We start from the raw sequence: 15,763 nt of genomic DNA, 5'->3' as shown, positions 1-15,763 counted from the left end.
GTTCCCCTACATATCCTAACTTCTTACCTTAAATCTATTTATATATATATGCTGGTAATCTCTCTTTATAGATATAATAGCTGAGAAGAGCTACTGCCTAACTGGCAATGGCTCCACAGTCTCTTGGATTGGCACTAATAGAAAAGGGAATTGTAAAAAGGTGCTCAGTTTGCATAACCAGGTAACAACAGAAGGCTGCTGTACTTTGCAAGTTCCTTCACCGCAGTCTTCTGTACTTGGATCGTAACATCTTGGCTCTCAAACTAAAAAAATGTCCTTGAGTTTTAAGACTTCCATATCTCTGTTACTTTGCTTAGCAAATAGTTCACAGCTTTGACTACTTGGCATAAACAATATCCGTCATAAACCTACAAAAGCTTTTGGGATGGGCAGCTGCATCTGCTTTCATGGGGTTCCACTAATTTTGTCCCCGTTATTTGCAGAATTACTCACTGATCAAAACTTATCTGAGTACATCTTGGACTAGAACTACAGTATCATCTGCTTTGCCTTTCTAAACAACTATGGGAAAAGAGTGAGTAAATGCATTTTAAATTTAGTAACACAGTGTGGCCCTACTTATCCATATCCACATAAATGGATAAATTAGTTCTTATATTTTACGCATAAAAATACAAATCAGCACTATATTTTATCAAGTGCAATTACTTTGTAAAGGTTTTTGAAAAAAGCTTCCTCATTTCTCACATATATGATATAACTTCTGAACTGACTGTTCATTCAATAAAACTTTATTTTACATTAATACCTGAGAGTATGGGAGAGAGTATAGGACAATTCATAAATTCATTTTTCCTGATGAAAACTGTATTTAACACCAATTGTAATGATGGCATTTCACAAAGTGCCTGTAACACAAGCCAGAACTTCATTTTATTCTTCATTCATATTAGTATTGCAAGAAAAGCCTCAGTGAATGATACCATCCCCATTCTGCTTCTTTACAAAAAACATGCACAGTATAAAAATAATGCTGCTCTGCAGAGGAAGATTGTCATACAGGCTTTAGAAATAGACATTTTTAACTAGTTTAGCACAGAATCTCAATTTACTTTGCTGTTGTTTTTAAAAGACAAGCTCTTTCCCTCTTTCTCTAAACCCCTTCTAGCACCAGCTACCAAAGATTCAAGGTCAAATTTCTCACCATTAATGGTGGCAGAGCTTGCCTCCACAGGATTTCTACTATATCATTTTTTATATATTAAAATTTCAAGTCAGATTCAAGGGGATTTTTTTGCTGCCTTGAATCCTGGCTGATGGAAAATATTACAGCAGCAATAATCCAGAGTGCTACAGAAAAGAAATAGTAATTATAAGTTGAGGTATGGACTCAGGGTAGGTAAAGGAGCAATTGCAATCTGTCCCTTCAGCATTCAGCTTAAGATGGTCTGTGCTTGGTCTTTGCAAACACCAGCAAAACTCTATATTTCATCAACATGCTCCTAAGAAGCTCCTCTTGCCAGATAAAGGCATATGGTCAGACTGATTTAGCCACTGCTTTCCCTTGATTTCAACAATCAATATCAGCTTTTGCATCCATGTGCAGTCTGGACGACCAAATAAGATTCCATCCTTTTTACCTGCATTGTAGGAAATGAAATGAAAATGGGAAAGAGAACTCTAGGCTGAGCTAGAAAGCCAGGAAACCAGTTGTTTGTTGCAAAAACAGATGTGGGCTGGGAGAATGCAGTCTGAAAACTGCTGACAAGGGGCTGGAATCTGCAAGAGTCCAGGCCCATGGGTATCATCAAAGCAGAGGAATTGAGAGCAGGGCACTTCCTTCTCTAATCTCATGCTTTTGTGCCTACCACACCCTCTATTTTTAGCCTTCACACTGCTTTGACCCCAGTCCACCTGCAAGTTTGGAAATAACTAATTAAACTAATGTGGATGACAACCTCTAAACTGTTGATACTCCTTTTAAGTGAAAACAGCAGGAAGCCATTCCTCTTATCATAGTAATAGAAATTAACCTGGAAATAGAAATGAACACACTGTAACAGCAGTCATTCAGATAGGTTTGCAACAGGTCACACCCAGTATTTCCAAGCAACATTGCATATTTTACTAACATGGTAAAGACAGTTTATTATCCAGTCCTTTTTTTTTTGGAGTGAAACTTATGAATAATGCAAGAAAGTGATTGTGCTTCAAACTATTTTTATTTACATTACATACCAGTAATCTGATATTTAAAGCTAACTCTGCAAATGTCTTTCTCTATGTAAACACCAGACTTGATTCCCTTAGTGGCAACCTTCATTCGTAAGCGCTTTGTGGTTAATTCAGAGTCAAAGGTAAAGAAAATTACACTCTGGTTCTTGCTTTAAGTTGTAAATTTTTAGCACTCTCTATTTTAACTTTTATGGCATGAGGTTTTTCAAAAAATCTCACAAAGGCTGGCTCATTTAATAAGGATGCCAGAATCTGTTCAAAGGCAAAAGACCATTCATGGTTCCCTCTCAAACTCTGTGCTCTACTGCCTTCAGTCTGCTCAGAGCTGCTTTCCTCCTGCCCTTCCCTGGGGATTTCAGCAGGCACCTCTGTAATGTGAACTGGACTTGGGACTGGTGATGCAGGACTCTGCAGCCTTCTCCCAACTTCTTCCATTTTCAGCAGGAGGCTGGTAACCACCGCAATAGCCCGATATAACAGCTCCTCCTCGGGATCCCCATGGAACAGATTGTACAGAGTTTTTGAGAACTGGATGAACTGAGACTACAGAGAGATATAGAGGAGACTATTCAGAGAACAACAACACAACTGTCCTGTCTGACAGGCTGTGCAATCAGCCCAGTGCCTGCTGCTGCCAGGTACGGCTGCTGCAGTGACAGCACGGGCACGGACCAGCCCTGATAAACCTACCTGGGTCTCAAAGTCCCTCTCTTCATAAGCTACAGCAGTTTTACAAACACATAGTCTAATGATTAATGTGAAGGTCTGAAATTTAAGGGATCCTACAAATCCTTTAGAACTATTGTAACAGGACTTAAAGGATAAACTTTCAAGTCAAAAACAGACTTAAATAAGACTCAGATAGATAGTTTACCTGATTCATTCTTGGCAAATCCTTAATGTTTTCTTCTTTTTTAAGAAGTTCATCTTGCCATTGCTTCAGATATGCCTGAATATCAACCTTCCCCTTTGCTATTTGACAAAAGGGGGAAAAAAAAAGTGAACAAAAAAGAACCAAGAGCTTCCTATGAGGGATGATGAGCAAAAGGAACTGGTATCCTCAATGTCATTCCTTCTCAACAGAGTGGTAAGGCCAAGGACTAAACAGGATCAGAGCTTCCACTACCCTCTCACCCATAGGACATAAAAGTGTATAGAATGTTAGCAGTACACTAAGGACAATGTTACTTAATGTACTTTCTCACCACACACTTTCAATGACTCTACTCCCCCAAAAGACACAGTTACCAAACGTGTCACCAGAATTCTTTACCTTTTTCTGGACTGCTCTTCAAAGAATCACTTCCAAGACTATCCCCAACGGATGAAACTACAGTCGAGGAGAAGAAAAAGAAGAAAGAGTTATTTACTTGATAGAAGAGGACCAGTGGTTCATTTCCTTTATCAAAAATTCCTTCCTTAAGGAGCAAGACCCTCAACAGCCCCTGTGTTCTCAGCATAGATTAGGTCATGAAGAAATCACACGGTAAGATTTGTATGCTTTCAACAAAAATAGAAGCCACTGTGACGTAGGAGATCACGAAAGAAACTGCCATCAGTTATACTAAACAAATAATGTTCATGGTGCACAACTTGAACAGTGATAAGAACAGTACCTGTATATTACAGATAAGGTACTGTGGGTAGATTTCAAAAACCAGAAAGCATCTGTTTTCCAAAGAAGTAAAATCACAGAGTTTTCCAAACAGAGTATTTGAAACAGTATTTTATTAATTCCATAAACTTAGACCCCACAAAACTTTTTTCAGCTCACTTGCTTTAAAATGAAAGCAAAGGAGTTGGAAACACTTGTTTATGTGTCTCAAAATAATTATGGATTTAGGTATTTCATTTCTTGAGGAGGAAAAATATTATCCTTTTATGCCTGGGATGCAAAAGTGAAGGCTGACAAGCTACCCACAAATTCTTTATTAAACTGTAACTACTACAGAAGAACTTTGCAGAGGATTCTGTTAACAGTGATATGATTTACTAGATTTAGCAGTTTTCAGAAGGGAGCTCCCCATTTTTCATGAGATAATTAACAGATTCCTTCTAATATTCTGCAGGCAAAGCCTCACACTCTGGAGCTTACCATTGAGTTGGCTGAAGTGAATCAGTTCATCTTTTGAAAGATCATCCCCTTTGGAAGGGCTTAGAGATTCTATTTCAGTAAAAGCTGCAATAAATAATTGAATAAAGTAGGTTTGGGGCTCCCAAGCATTATTGAAGCAGTGATAAAGACAACAAAGGCCAGAAATAGCTCTCCCCAAATACCACTGCCCCTCACTTACCTGGAGGGATGTGCAACTTAAAAAGAAGCTTGAGTTTGTCAGTGAAGCTTCCATTATACATGGTATCTGTTAGAGGAAAGAGGACAGTGTTCAACTGGACCAAACTTTAAAACACCCTCTTAACCTAAACAAATGCAACCCAGGGAGGTTGGAACTGGACATGTGCCCTACCTTACAGGGAGTATAATTAGAGAGGAAACTTAAGGAAAGCAGTATCACCTGTGCTGAGCCTGGGGTTTGCTGACACTGAGGAAAGGACACTAATAATGTCTATGACTTACTAAAATAAAACCACAGCACCAAAGAAACATAGCACTAATGTCTTCTCAGCATTTCCCTCATATTTTTGTTTCCTGAACAATACCACTTTGAAAGAATGAACAGAACAGAGCAATGAGTCAAGAAAACTTTCAGTTCCCCAGAGATATGAGGCATTGGTCATCTTGCACGATCTGTGTCTGAGATGACTTACTATGAGGAAACATTTATCATCAAGCAAACAAGCTGAGCGATGAGACCACACCATTTCCTAATTTTCAGATTTTGGATGGCAAAGCTGTATTTAAATTTAATCTCGATTGGGATTATTCTGTCACATGATAAAAACAGTGTGTGGAAGATGATACAGCCCAGGACTGCTCCCAAGACAGAGCTCCCCTGTGAATGTGCCAATACACGTGTTGTTCTCGTACCAAGGACACAGGCAAACTGTTTGAAGTTTATAAGGCAATCGGAGCTCTCATCCATCAGTCTGAACGTCCACAGTGCAAGTGAGTCTCTGTTTGCACAGTGTGACCAGGGGCTCAGGAGATGACAGAGAACCCTGAACTGCTGGCAATCAATCCGATACTGCTCAAGATATGGCAGACTGGCATCATGATGTTGCAAGACAGGACTGTTTACGCTCCAGTAACAGGAAAGAAAGTGCTCCTTCTGCAAAGGAAAGACAAAATATTAGTTTTCTAAAACAACAAGTCTCTCTGGATGAAAGATGTGAGAATTTAACTATGTGATTAGATTTAAAGCTGGCACGTAAAACATATGTTGAATCTTTTACCTCAATTTATTAAAATCATTTTACAGTCTACCATTAAGATGGCTATTTGGTATGTGAGGAAAATGGCACATTACCTTGAACAATTCATAAAGCTCTTCAAGATCACTAGGACTGAATCTTACTTCTTGAGACACAACACGTAGCTGAAACAAAATTAAGAAAAAAATTAAAGACTCTTCCCTCTTTGGAATAAGACCATAGAATAAAATTATGGGAGACTTAATGTTATATTAAAAGACACTGTGCACAATCCAGGTTTGGGCATGTCACAATTAGAAGTAAGAACTGCACTTCTTTTTAAAAGCAATCAGAAAATTATAGATCAAAAGAAATAATTTCTCAAAGAAAAAAAGCTAGAAAACTGGTCACATTACTTGCATACATGGAGCCTACACTATGAAACCCAGGAGATAAAACCTCAATTATTTATAATGATATACAGCTTCCTTTAAATGGGCAAATGCATGCTCATCTCTCAACAGTGAAGCTGAATCCTTCTTTTTAAAGCCAAATAAAAAAAAAATTGTTCACAGTTTTTAAAACAAGGCTGCTACAAGAGCAGCTTCCATCTGCATAATATGTATGTTTTGTAAAATGAAATACAACAATTACCATCTTATCATAACCACCAGCATTTAGTATCAGTTGCTACAAGCCACATGTACTACAGAAAGAGGCACTGGTGGTTGAACAGACTAGTATGATCATCAGTTCTTGGAAACAAGCCACTGAAGAGAACAGGCAAACAAAGGAAGCACCTCACAACCTCCACCTTCATTCAGCAGCCTGAACTAAAAAGATGATACAGGCAGATGAAAAGCTGCCACAATGCCAGACATCCACACACATCACAGACAAGAAGTTGAATGTAGTACAATGACCTCTTCAGTGCTGCTTCCCAGAGTAAAAATGCAGGTGAATAATTGTTTTACTGTACAGTGCTCTATGCCTCTAAGAGAAACGCATTTACAATTTAACAACAGCAGATACAAATATCAGACTGTTCCAACCCATGCAAAGTGTGAGAGATACTCCAGCCTTTAGAAGTGGTCAGGGATGGTGTCACTTGCAATGAGACCAGAAGGTCATGCTGTGGCTCAGAGACTGAAAACATCCCAGGCCAAACCTCAGTTAACAGACACCCTGCAGACGGGAGGGGTTTCAGCGTACAAACTTATATATTTGGCCCTGGAAAATGTAGCTCTTTTCAGAACTTTCCGAAAGGGAAGGGTTAAGCTCTTGCAAGTCACTCACCACATTCTGCTTGGTCGTAGCTTCCAAGGTCTGGATCACATAAAGCCTGTTCCTGCAGCGCATGCTCTCAACATCCTCATAGCGAATATCACCGTATCTCTAAGAAGAAAAGCACCATTCCATGCATCAGCTGTTGCTAGACACATCTAGGCAGATGTTTTTGCCTTTCTTGCATCTAAGTACAACACAGGTATGGACACAAAGGAAGATCCCAGAAACTCCAAGAAACAAATAATTTATTAGAGCACTAAGCTTCTCCCTAACCAGTGTAAATTTTAAAAGTGTTTAAAAGGTGTTTCAAACAGTGACAGAGAAACAGGAGAAAAAAAAAAACTGGAGTAGTTCAATGTGTGGGAAGACAAAGGAAGGGATTTTACTGTGTGTTGGCTCTATACCCAACTCTGCTATCACATGGTGACTAATACTGCAGGGCAGCAAAGTCTAAGACGTGCATGTTGTCAGGGTTTGAAGTTCACTCTAATGAAATTTAGAAATAAGCTAAGTAATTTCTGAACTATTCATGGTTGCCTCTGGAATTTCTGAAGTCTGAGCACTAGAGTAGAATAAATACATTTACCGTTAAGAAAAAGTGGGATAGTAGGCAAAAACTAAAAACAAATTCTCAGAGAAATCATGCAACAAATTATTAAAAAATTAAAATCTAAACAGAAACCAATAAATCAAACCAGGCCAATATTCTTTCTCAAGACTTTCACATAATCTCATTTATTTTGTGAACACCCATACAAAGCAACAGTATCACAAAGAATATCTCTGTTCCCTTCTTCATAACTTGTAACTAGACCTATCTGCAGAATGACAACTCTCCATTGCAGCAATCTTCCCATTTTGAAATTTATTTTATTTACATAGTGATATGAAAATAACACCCTTCACCAGACCAGAACTGTGTTGAAATTAACTGTCTGGTCAAAATGGGAAGAAGGAAATTGTCTCTCACTTTGTATCAGCAGTTCTCAAACATGGGGTTGTGGCACTTACCAGCACTGAAGAAACCTAGTTTCACTGAAGATAAAAATTTGCATCTGTAAAAGGGGTTATGAGATAGAAATGGGGATATGGGCCTAAGAACAGGGCTGCCAACTTGGAACTGGGAGATTCAGGTTCAAAGTTCTGCCCAAAACTGTTCAAAAGCCATACCAAATCAGAGACTATTGCTTTGGTGCAGTTCCTTGCCTGCAAATGCAGGGGAAGAAGAAAAGCAGTTTCTTTTGCTTTGTCTGTCAGTCATGATTCCACGCCTGTGAAAGCTTCAGCTTCCACTTCTGAATGCAATACACAGCACTTCATTAGTTACCATCTCTGGTCTCCAATCTGCAAGTATTCATCCTCACTTTGAGAACTCACTATGACAAGAAAGACTCAGAATAGTTTTCAACTTTTCTTTCAAGAATCTTAAAGCGTTTCCCATACATGATTTTCCAGTATAACATTCTTGTAAAACAATACTGACAGCAGAACAGACTTTTATATGATTAGCCCAATGCTAAAAATGCAGTTCAAGTGAAATTGAATTTCTGATTCTTGACACTATTCACCCCATTAAAAGCAATGCCTTCTTCTCAGTAAAAAATCAAAAAAGACAATTTCTAAATTACACAAATTATAGTTAGTTAATCTTTTGTGAGTCAGTCAGGACATTTTTTCAAAAGAAATGAACTGTAGATCTTTTACTAGAAACATATGAATGAGAATCAGAATAGAAAAATTATTATATAGATAAAAGAAACCAGTTAATAGGAAAAAAAATGTGAACAAATCTTTTATCTTGGCTTCCTTCCACTTCCGAGCAGAAGCTCTGGGCTGAGCAGAAACCTATCTACAAACACATTAACACTGACAGAAATCACGCCAAGGGAAAAAATGCCTCATGAAAATCTGGGGAAAAATAGAAGCTAGATGTATTTCCTCCCCAGTTAAGAGCTCCAAAGCTTAACATTGCAGAAACCAAACTTGCAAATTGAAAGAAAGTGCTAAAAGAGCATGACTGGTCTTCTTCACCCAACACATTTCTAAATGGTCATCTAACCCATACAATAAACTACCCAAGTACACAATTTCCTGTACACATTGTTATGTCAAATGTTACCACTGACTGCAATGTGCAGTCTCAAATTAGTAAATACAAAGGTATTTGTATATACCAATAATATACTAACATATATACTAATAATGTCAATGAGGGATGGTAATACATGACCTCTGATGAATACAGGGAACTCCTAGATTCAGGAGGAGACTAAAAAGTACAGACTAGAAAGCACATTCCAAGCAGTTAAAACCCCGAAACAACACAAAACCAAACCTATCCCATAACCTATAAGGTTTTCAGTGAGGTTGAACAAAATACAGAGCCTCTTTTCTACCAATCTAGGCAGATTTTTCTACCCTAGTTTGTACAATGCAGCTGCAGTATTTTTAAAGTTGCCCATGAAACAAACACTGCATGGGATGCAAAAACATACCCACAAGAACACATACTTCATTTGACTCTCGGATCAAATCAGTGATGTCCACTTTGGGGTGGTCACTCTTTGTATCGCTGAGGTTGGAGCCTTGCTGCACAGCTGGAGGCAAAGGACTGTCTTTGTTAGTGACACTGTCAAAAAATCTGCACAAAGCAAACACATGAGAAATCAGCAGGAACCAGTTTATCACCAGATAACAACAGCATTGGCATCTACTGAAGAAAAAGTGTACAGAGAATGGGAAATAGCAAAGAATATGAGAATCAGTAGCAAAAATGTGCTGTAATAGTAACAACGATACACAAACTTGGGAACTGCTCACTCAGAGAAGGTTCCAGCCTTGGGAGGTTTTAGTCAATACATTAGTGATGTATTGGCTGATGTGATCGAGTCTGAGCAGCAACCATTTTTGGAGTGGGAAGTTAAACTAGACTCTTGCCAAAGTCCCTTCCACTCGGCATTTCCCTGGTTCTCTAATCTATCTAGCAGGGTTAAACTATATGACTGGGAGAGAGAAAAAAGCTTGTCCTGAACTGTGAAGGAGGCAATCTTAATTCCCCCAGATGCAAAAGCCAAAGACATGCCTGATCCACGCCTGCTTAGCAGACCTGCATCACCAGCCTAAAGAGATCCATCAGGGAGGCTAGAATTTACAATAAACACCAAGCTGCATGGTCTTTTATATACATCTTTCTCAATGATTCTGTAAATCCCAGACAAACATGTAACATTTAAAAGCCTCACACTTACAGCAGCTGCTACCAGCCCAAAAGAATAACAGTTACACTGATACCTGTTGAGAACAGTGACTGCTTCCGCATCATCCTTACAAGTGAGCAACTTCTCCATGTTGTATTCCAGCACTGCGAGGCCCAGCTGCAAGATTGCCTTTATTCCATCATAGAAGAAACAGTCCACCACATTGACTGCACTTTCAATAGGCAACACACTGATAAAAAGGGTAAGGAACCAGGAGAGAGAGACCGAGGAGAAAAAAGTCATGTCCGTCATGTGGTCTGTCAACTGAGGCAGGTGAACCCTGATGAGCTCCTCAAACACTGCCTGATCTACCAAGGCACCTGCAGGGAAAGGATAACAAAACCACCACCCAAATCTTAATACAGAGAAGTACACTTTACTCAGAGCACCAGCCAGAAATAAAGGCCCTGTCCTAGAGCAGCTCTGTTATAAAAGCACACACAGGCCCAGCAGCACGGAATCACTGGCTCCCTTCCCTCAGCTGGAAGCTGTGCACTCCATGCATGGTCCAGAGCCTTGCTGCATCCTTAAAGGGTGTTAGCACTCCGGTGAGTGCATGGCTGCTTCCAGTGGCTCCTCTGACAGCCAGCACACCCTCTCTGCAATGACAGAGAAACTTCATATCCAACGTGCTTCCAGCATATATACACCTGTAAGAACTGCATAGGAGATCAAAGGCTAAGTCTGGAGCTGGAGTAACTCTCTTTTTCCTTTATTTAAGCTGGCTGAGTTTAAAATAAATAGTACGAATTGCAGTTATAATTCCAAAAGAACAGTATAATAGTCTAATTGACTACTTCCTGAGTAGTTATGCCTAGAGTAATGACAATATCTGAAAATCACATCCACTCTTATTTAAGGAGGAGCCATGGGATGTTCTCTGTAACCTCCATTTCCTACTCCACAATACTGAACCAAATTCAACAGTTTCTCTCCACTGGTCAGTCTTTATCTCATTCCTTACATTTGTTCTTAATGAATGACCATTTACATTCAACTCTAGATAGATAAAAAGACAGATGGATGTTACCAATGATTCGACGATTGAAGTAATCGGGGAGCATCCTTTCACACACAGCAACCAAAAGCCAGAAGGCTTCCTCCTCTTTAGCATACAGCAGAAGCACTGATGTCAGAATATTCATTGCCTGTAGCATTTAAACAGGAAAGGAAACATTTACAAGGAAAGATGGCTAAAACACAACTGTTATCATTAGTCAGAATTTTCTGAAAGCACTTTGCAGCACGTTTTTATAGTGCTGGGAAACCTACAGCCATATCCAGTATAAGACTTTTACTTCTATATTATTAAAAACAGAACATAGTACTTGAACTATGTAAAAATATTTTTAAATGATAAATGGCTAGTTAGAACACAAACACATACATGAAGTGGCCATGACAGCATTTATCAACAAATTCAAGTACAAGTAAAAACCCATGTTACACAGCAAGATGAAATAAGCAAAGTATGTGAACCATTGAGTAAAAAACAATTACACATTTCTATGACTGATTTTATGCAGTTCTACTGTACTGCCATCATGAGCTAATACTTAGACAACCAACACTAAGACTCTCAAAACTGCTGTACCTGACAATATCCAATCTGAGGATTCCTGTATGCATAAGCTGTAAGAACTCTCCTGAGTGCAGAAATTCCTGTGTCACTTTGAAAAGCAGGATGCTCGGGTAAGGAGCGCCGCAAATCCCGTTCTATTTCATCAGTAGCCAAAGTGCACGTTCCTAAGGACTTTTCCACCAACTCAGTGTAATAACCAGGGTTGGATGCCATGTCATTTACAGCACCTGCCAATACACAGGATTGTATGGTATTAGAGAACAATAGTAAAGCAACTGTGTGATTGTCTGCAATTTATATAAAAACTTCTGGTGACTACTGAGGTACCTCATGAATCTCCAGATTTTACTGTAGTAATGTATTAGAGCAATCCTACTGAAATTAATGGAATTACTCTGAAATGAAAACAGAAAAGCTAAATAAAATAAGGCTTGGAGGAAATCTAAGTTACTTTCCATTATAAAGTTGATTCTGACTTACTTTTTTGTTTGTTTGGGGAGGGGGGCTTTCTTTCACCTACAATTTTGCCCGACTTTTCTGAGGAACACAATACCTTTTCATTTGTAGAGCTGAGAACAGATTGGGAAAACCAGGCAAAAGACTAATATTTATCTAATTATGTCAGCACCTCCTAAGGCAGAGATATTGGGCTGGTAACAGGAGTATAAATGCCTGTGTAAACCTCAAAGAACACTGGCAAAGATAGATCCATGTTCACACATGCTCAAAAGGAACAACCATACAGTAGGCTGAATGAGGAGGATAAAATGCATTTGTTACAATAAACAGATCCTCTAGAAAAGGAGAAAGCTCTGCCCAAGAACACACAGTGAGCACAGCTAGCACATAAAGTCCTGGGTGGCTCCTCCAAATCTTCAGTTTGTTTTCTGAATCTGACACAGGCTTCCTGTGTGACCCTGATCAATCCAGTGGCTGCTGCTTTTCTGAGTGTTTCAATGAACAGGAACAGAAGTGCTGCAGAGCAGGGTCTTAATTCCCTGGGCCTCTATTTCCTCAAGTTACATGCTCTGACACAGGTGTGTTCTACAGAAGGAGGTGACAAAAGCACACTCAGAGCTTGGAGAAGAGATCTCATATGTGTAAGACAATCCACACTTCCTGTATATCTCACTCTTTAAACCAAGAAAAAGCACATAGCAAACAGCTGCTTGTAACTGGGGCCAAATTCTCTGCCAGGAAAACATTTTCTGTGTGTCTGGTAACACTATCATCTCCGAAAGCTTAAACCAAAACAACACAGTCCCACAAACATGCTTTTCTTTTTAGCAAGTAAAGAAGCTTTGCTGAAACTGACTGTTCCCTGGAACAGCATGTATTACTATTACTATGTTTCAATGGAGTTTGTTGTAAAATAAGCAAATTCTTGTTCATGATTTTGAAATGTCTTTCTTCAGAAAGATTTGGACAAAATGCCAGAGGTAAGAGCACTTTTTGTTAGACTAGAAGTCAATAACTAGACTATTGTCAGTAACTAGAACATCCATACAGTACAGTTCCAAAAAGAGTCAATTAGACTTGTTATGCAATACCTGAGAAGAGCAGCCAGAGCTCTCCTCTTAAGGCCTCTGGGATCCCTCTTACAACCAGATCTCGAGTCTTCTTTGTTCGAAACATACTGACACCATGTCCCCGCTCGGCAAAGAGGATGTTCCATGACTGTTCCTTCATTTTTTCTTTCAACTGTGAAAAGCAGAAGACAACAAGCATTAAATATACTGGTAGATTCTCCTCAGGTTTCAGAGAAAAAAAGTAAATTTTGCTCCCAGTTTTATTTATATAAACTGGAAATTACAGTGTTAGCATCTGTATTGATGTGTGAAATGATGCTGAAGCAAATCAGAGCAAAATCCAGCCTATGCATAGCACAAGTTTGGCATAAAATGCCATCCCCTACACGACCTATTATTCTTTAAAGTATATGATTACAAGAAAGTCTACACCAGATTGGACAAAAGGTAAATCTAATCCTGCCACAAACCAACAACTGCCACAGCACAGTAAGGTCAAACAAACATTTCTCTGAAGTAAAGCAACTGTTGATAAGGTGCTCCAGCTCATGAGAGGCTCCAGGGCTGAGAGAGGGTGAACATTTCTGTGCATGCAGCACTAAGATTTAACATTGTTAAAACAATTTAAGTTGCCAAAAAGGAAAAGTAGATTTTGTCCACTTTTGCTCAAAATACCATAAAAAGCAGAATTTTAAAATCTGGACTCCCTTTTGTCCTGGCCAAAGGACAGGACATTTATTTTCTGATATTTCTAATATAAAAAAAAATTCATATCTTAGTTTACCCAGTTCTGCTGAAAGACTTATTTTCAAATAAAATCTGTCTTCTTGCATACACTATGGAGAAGCAAAAATTGGATGTCTTACAGCAAAAACAATTAAATAAACATTCTCCAGAGCATAACTTTGTTAGACAGCAGTGCAAAAGAATCAAGCAAGGAAGAAATTAATTCAATTTTTTATAACATGTTCCTTGCTCCCAAAGAGTTTGTAGTGACTTTGTATCGTGACAATTCAGATAGAAATGAAACATGCTCACTATCATAAAACAAACAGCCAACTCTTCCCTGAGGGGTGGAAGAGCAGGAGAAATTAGCTCCATGAAGATAAGGCACATCATTATTACACAAGAGGAGTAGAAAATCGAATGGAGCCATGAAGAAGCACCCTGTGGACTCCAAATACAGAAAATGAAGATGAAAGAAGACTGGCAAAGCCCCAGAGGAAATCAGCAGCCTTGCTGGAATACATTTTGATAAACCTCAGTCCTTTGCAATGAGATTCCCCAAACTGTTGGCCATTTTATCCCTTACCATTTTAGAGTCAAGATTCTCAGCATCCTGAGGATGGTAGACAGTCATTAAAGCTTCTGTACCAACTGTTTTGCTGTTATCTCTCTGACCCATCTTTGATGGTCCTGCATCAAAATCCTTCGTATGATCAGAGGCAGAACCAGCAACCTTGAAAAAAATTTAGCAGTGGTAGTTACATACTGCAAATATAATAAATCATGCTTCTTAGGGATGTGTTGTCATTGGTTTCTTATTTTTCATGCCTGAAACCACACATACAGACTTCTTTGTATCTAGAAACAACCTTACAATCATTCTTCAACTTCCTCAGTCAAATAAGAGGCTGACAAAAACTGACAGAGCTACACGTAATTTTACATCACACTGGTGGAATTTTGTTTTAATGTAAATGGTCTGAAGGCAAGAGATGGGAACACGTATTTTCAAAAGAGAAAATTAAAAAAATTTAGACAACATGAAATCTAGAGGTACAGTAGACACTGTATTATCTTGTGTCTAGAGTCAGGCTTAACTATAAGAATATTGCATTACACAGCAAAGCACTGACAATGATACATAAACTCTTAGTAAGACCACACCACCTGATTCCTAGAAACAGGTTTTAAGAAATTAGAATTAGCAGAGCAGTTACCTCTGTAGTTATCATGTGCTGTGGACTTGAAGTTGCATTGCATTTCATTCTGAGCTTTGCCACAAGCTGTTCGAAATCTCTAAGCTCTGTGAAACGAAAAGCTGTTTTTCCTTTGGTACTAATGCTGACTCCTCTGCTGGCGGGATCTGCCTTATCCACCCCTGTGACCTACGGAACCAAGGACACATAAATTAGGCAAGATATTTTACCAGCTTACTTCTAAAAGAGCAAACTAGTTAAAAATACACATGTAAACGAAACAGTAGGTATGAAGCACCACACAAACAGATTAGTAACACAAGTTTCAAGTTGAAAGGTTAGTGGCCTGGAGCTATTTTAGCACAAGGTACTAAGAATTATGCAATAGATTTTTGTCAGAGTACTAGAAATCTTAAAAAAGGTTTTCCCAGTTGCGAGTTCTCAGTTTGAAAATCTTGTCTCCTTACACCTGCTGAAGCTGTTGCCTTTTTTCTACCCTCCAAAAGCAGACAAAACATGACTTTTGCAAGTAATCAAATGAAACAAGTTTTACAAGACTGAATTTCTGCTGGGAATACCCTGTCAAAGACAGCTGTCATAACACATGACAGCAGGAGCTGACTTTAATTGCCATGATGGAACAGTCACAGATTAGAGCAGTTAATACACTTTAATCATGCA

The 15,763-nt window shown here is 38.8% G+C and overlaps 1 protein-coding gene across 2 annotated transcripts in view; it reads right to left on the bottom strand.

Annotated features, from left to right (window-relative positions):
* Window positions 1–860: 860 nt before the first annotated feature.
* The window catches only part of TBC1D8B (TBC1 domain family member 8B), a 28,750-nt gene continuing 13,847 nt past the window's right edge, over window positions 861–15,763 (bottom strand). The window contains exons 7-21 of one of the 2 annotated variants that reach the window (XM_027645214.1): window positions 15,104–15,271; window positions 14,473–14,619; window positions 13,182–13,332; window positions 11,644–11,858; window positions 11,080–11,197; window positions 10,084–10,369; window positions 9,304–9,433; window positions 6,802–6,900; window positions 5,622–5,690; window positions 5,183–5,423; window positions 4,491–4,556; window positions 4,292–4,375; window positions 3,470–3,526; window positions 3,071–3,168; window positions 861–2,739 (exon numbers count right to left, since the gene is read on the bottom strand). In XM_027645214.1, the coding sequence (XP_027501015.1) occupies window positions 2,329–2,739; window positions 3,071–3,168; window positions 3,470–3,526; window positions 4,292–4,375; window positions 4,491–4,556; window positions 5,183–5,423; window positions 5,622–5,690; window positions 6,802–6,900; window positions 9,304–9,433; window positions 10,084–10,369; window positions 11,080–11,197; window positions 11,644–11,858; window positions 13,182–13,332; window positions 14,473–14,619; window positions 15,104–15,271 (2,340 nt within the window). In that variant the 3' untranslated portion in view covers window positions 861–2,328. Of the gene's footprint in view, window positions 2,740–3,070; window positions 3,169–3,469; window positions 3,527–4,291; window positions 4,376–4,490; window positions 4,557–5,182; window positions 5,424–5,621; window positions 5,691–6,801; window positions 6,901–9,287; window positions 9,434–10,083; window positions 10,370–11,079; window positions 11,198–11,643; window positions 11,859–13,181; window positions 13,333–14,472; window positions 14,620–15,103; window positions 15,272–15,763 lie in introns of those variants that run through there. The other variant, XM_027645215.1, reaches the window with a different exon arrangement.

This window comes from Corapipo altera, unplaced genomic scaffold (assembly GCF_003945725.1).
Source record: "Corapipo altera isolate COAL_440 unplaced genomic scaffold, ASM394572v1 65, whole genome shotgun sequence".
NCBI classification, from domain to species: Eukaryota; Metazoa; Chordata; class Aves; order Passeriformes; family Pipridae; genus Corapipo; species Corapipo altera.
The sequence above is the reverse complement of the archived record's forward strand: the minus strand, read 5'-3'. Positions and strand labels throughout refer to the sequence as shown.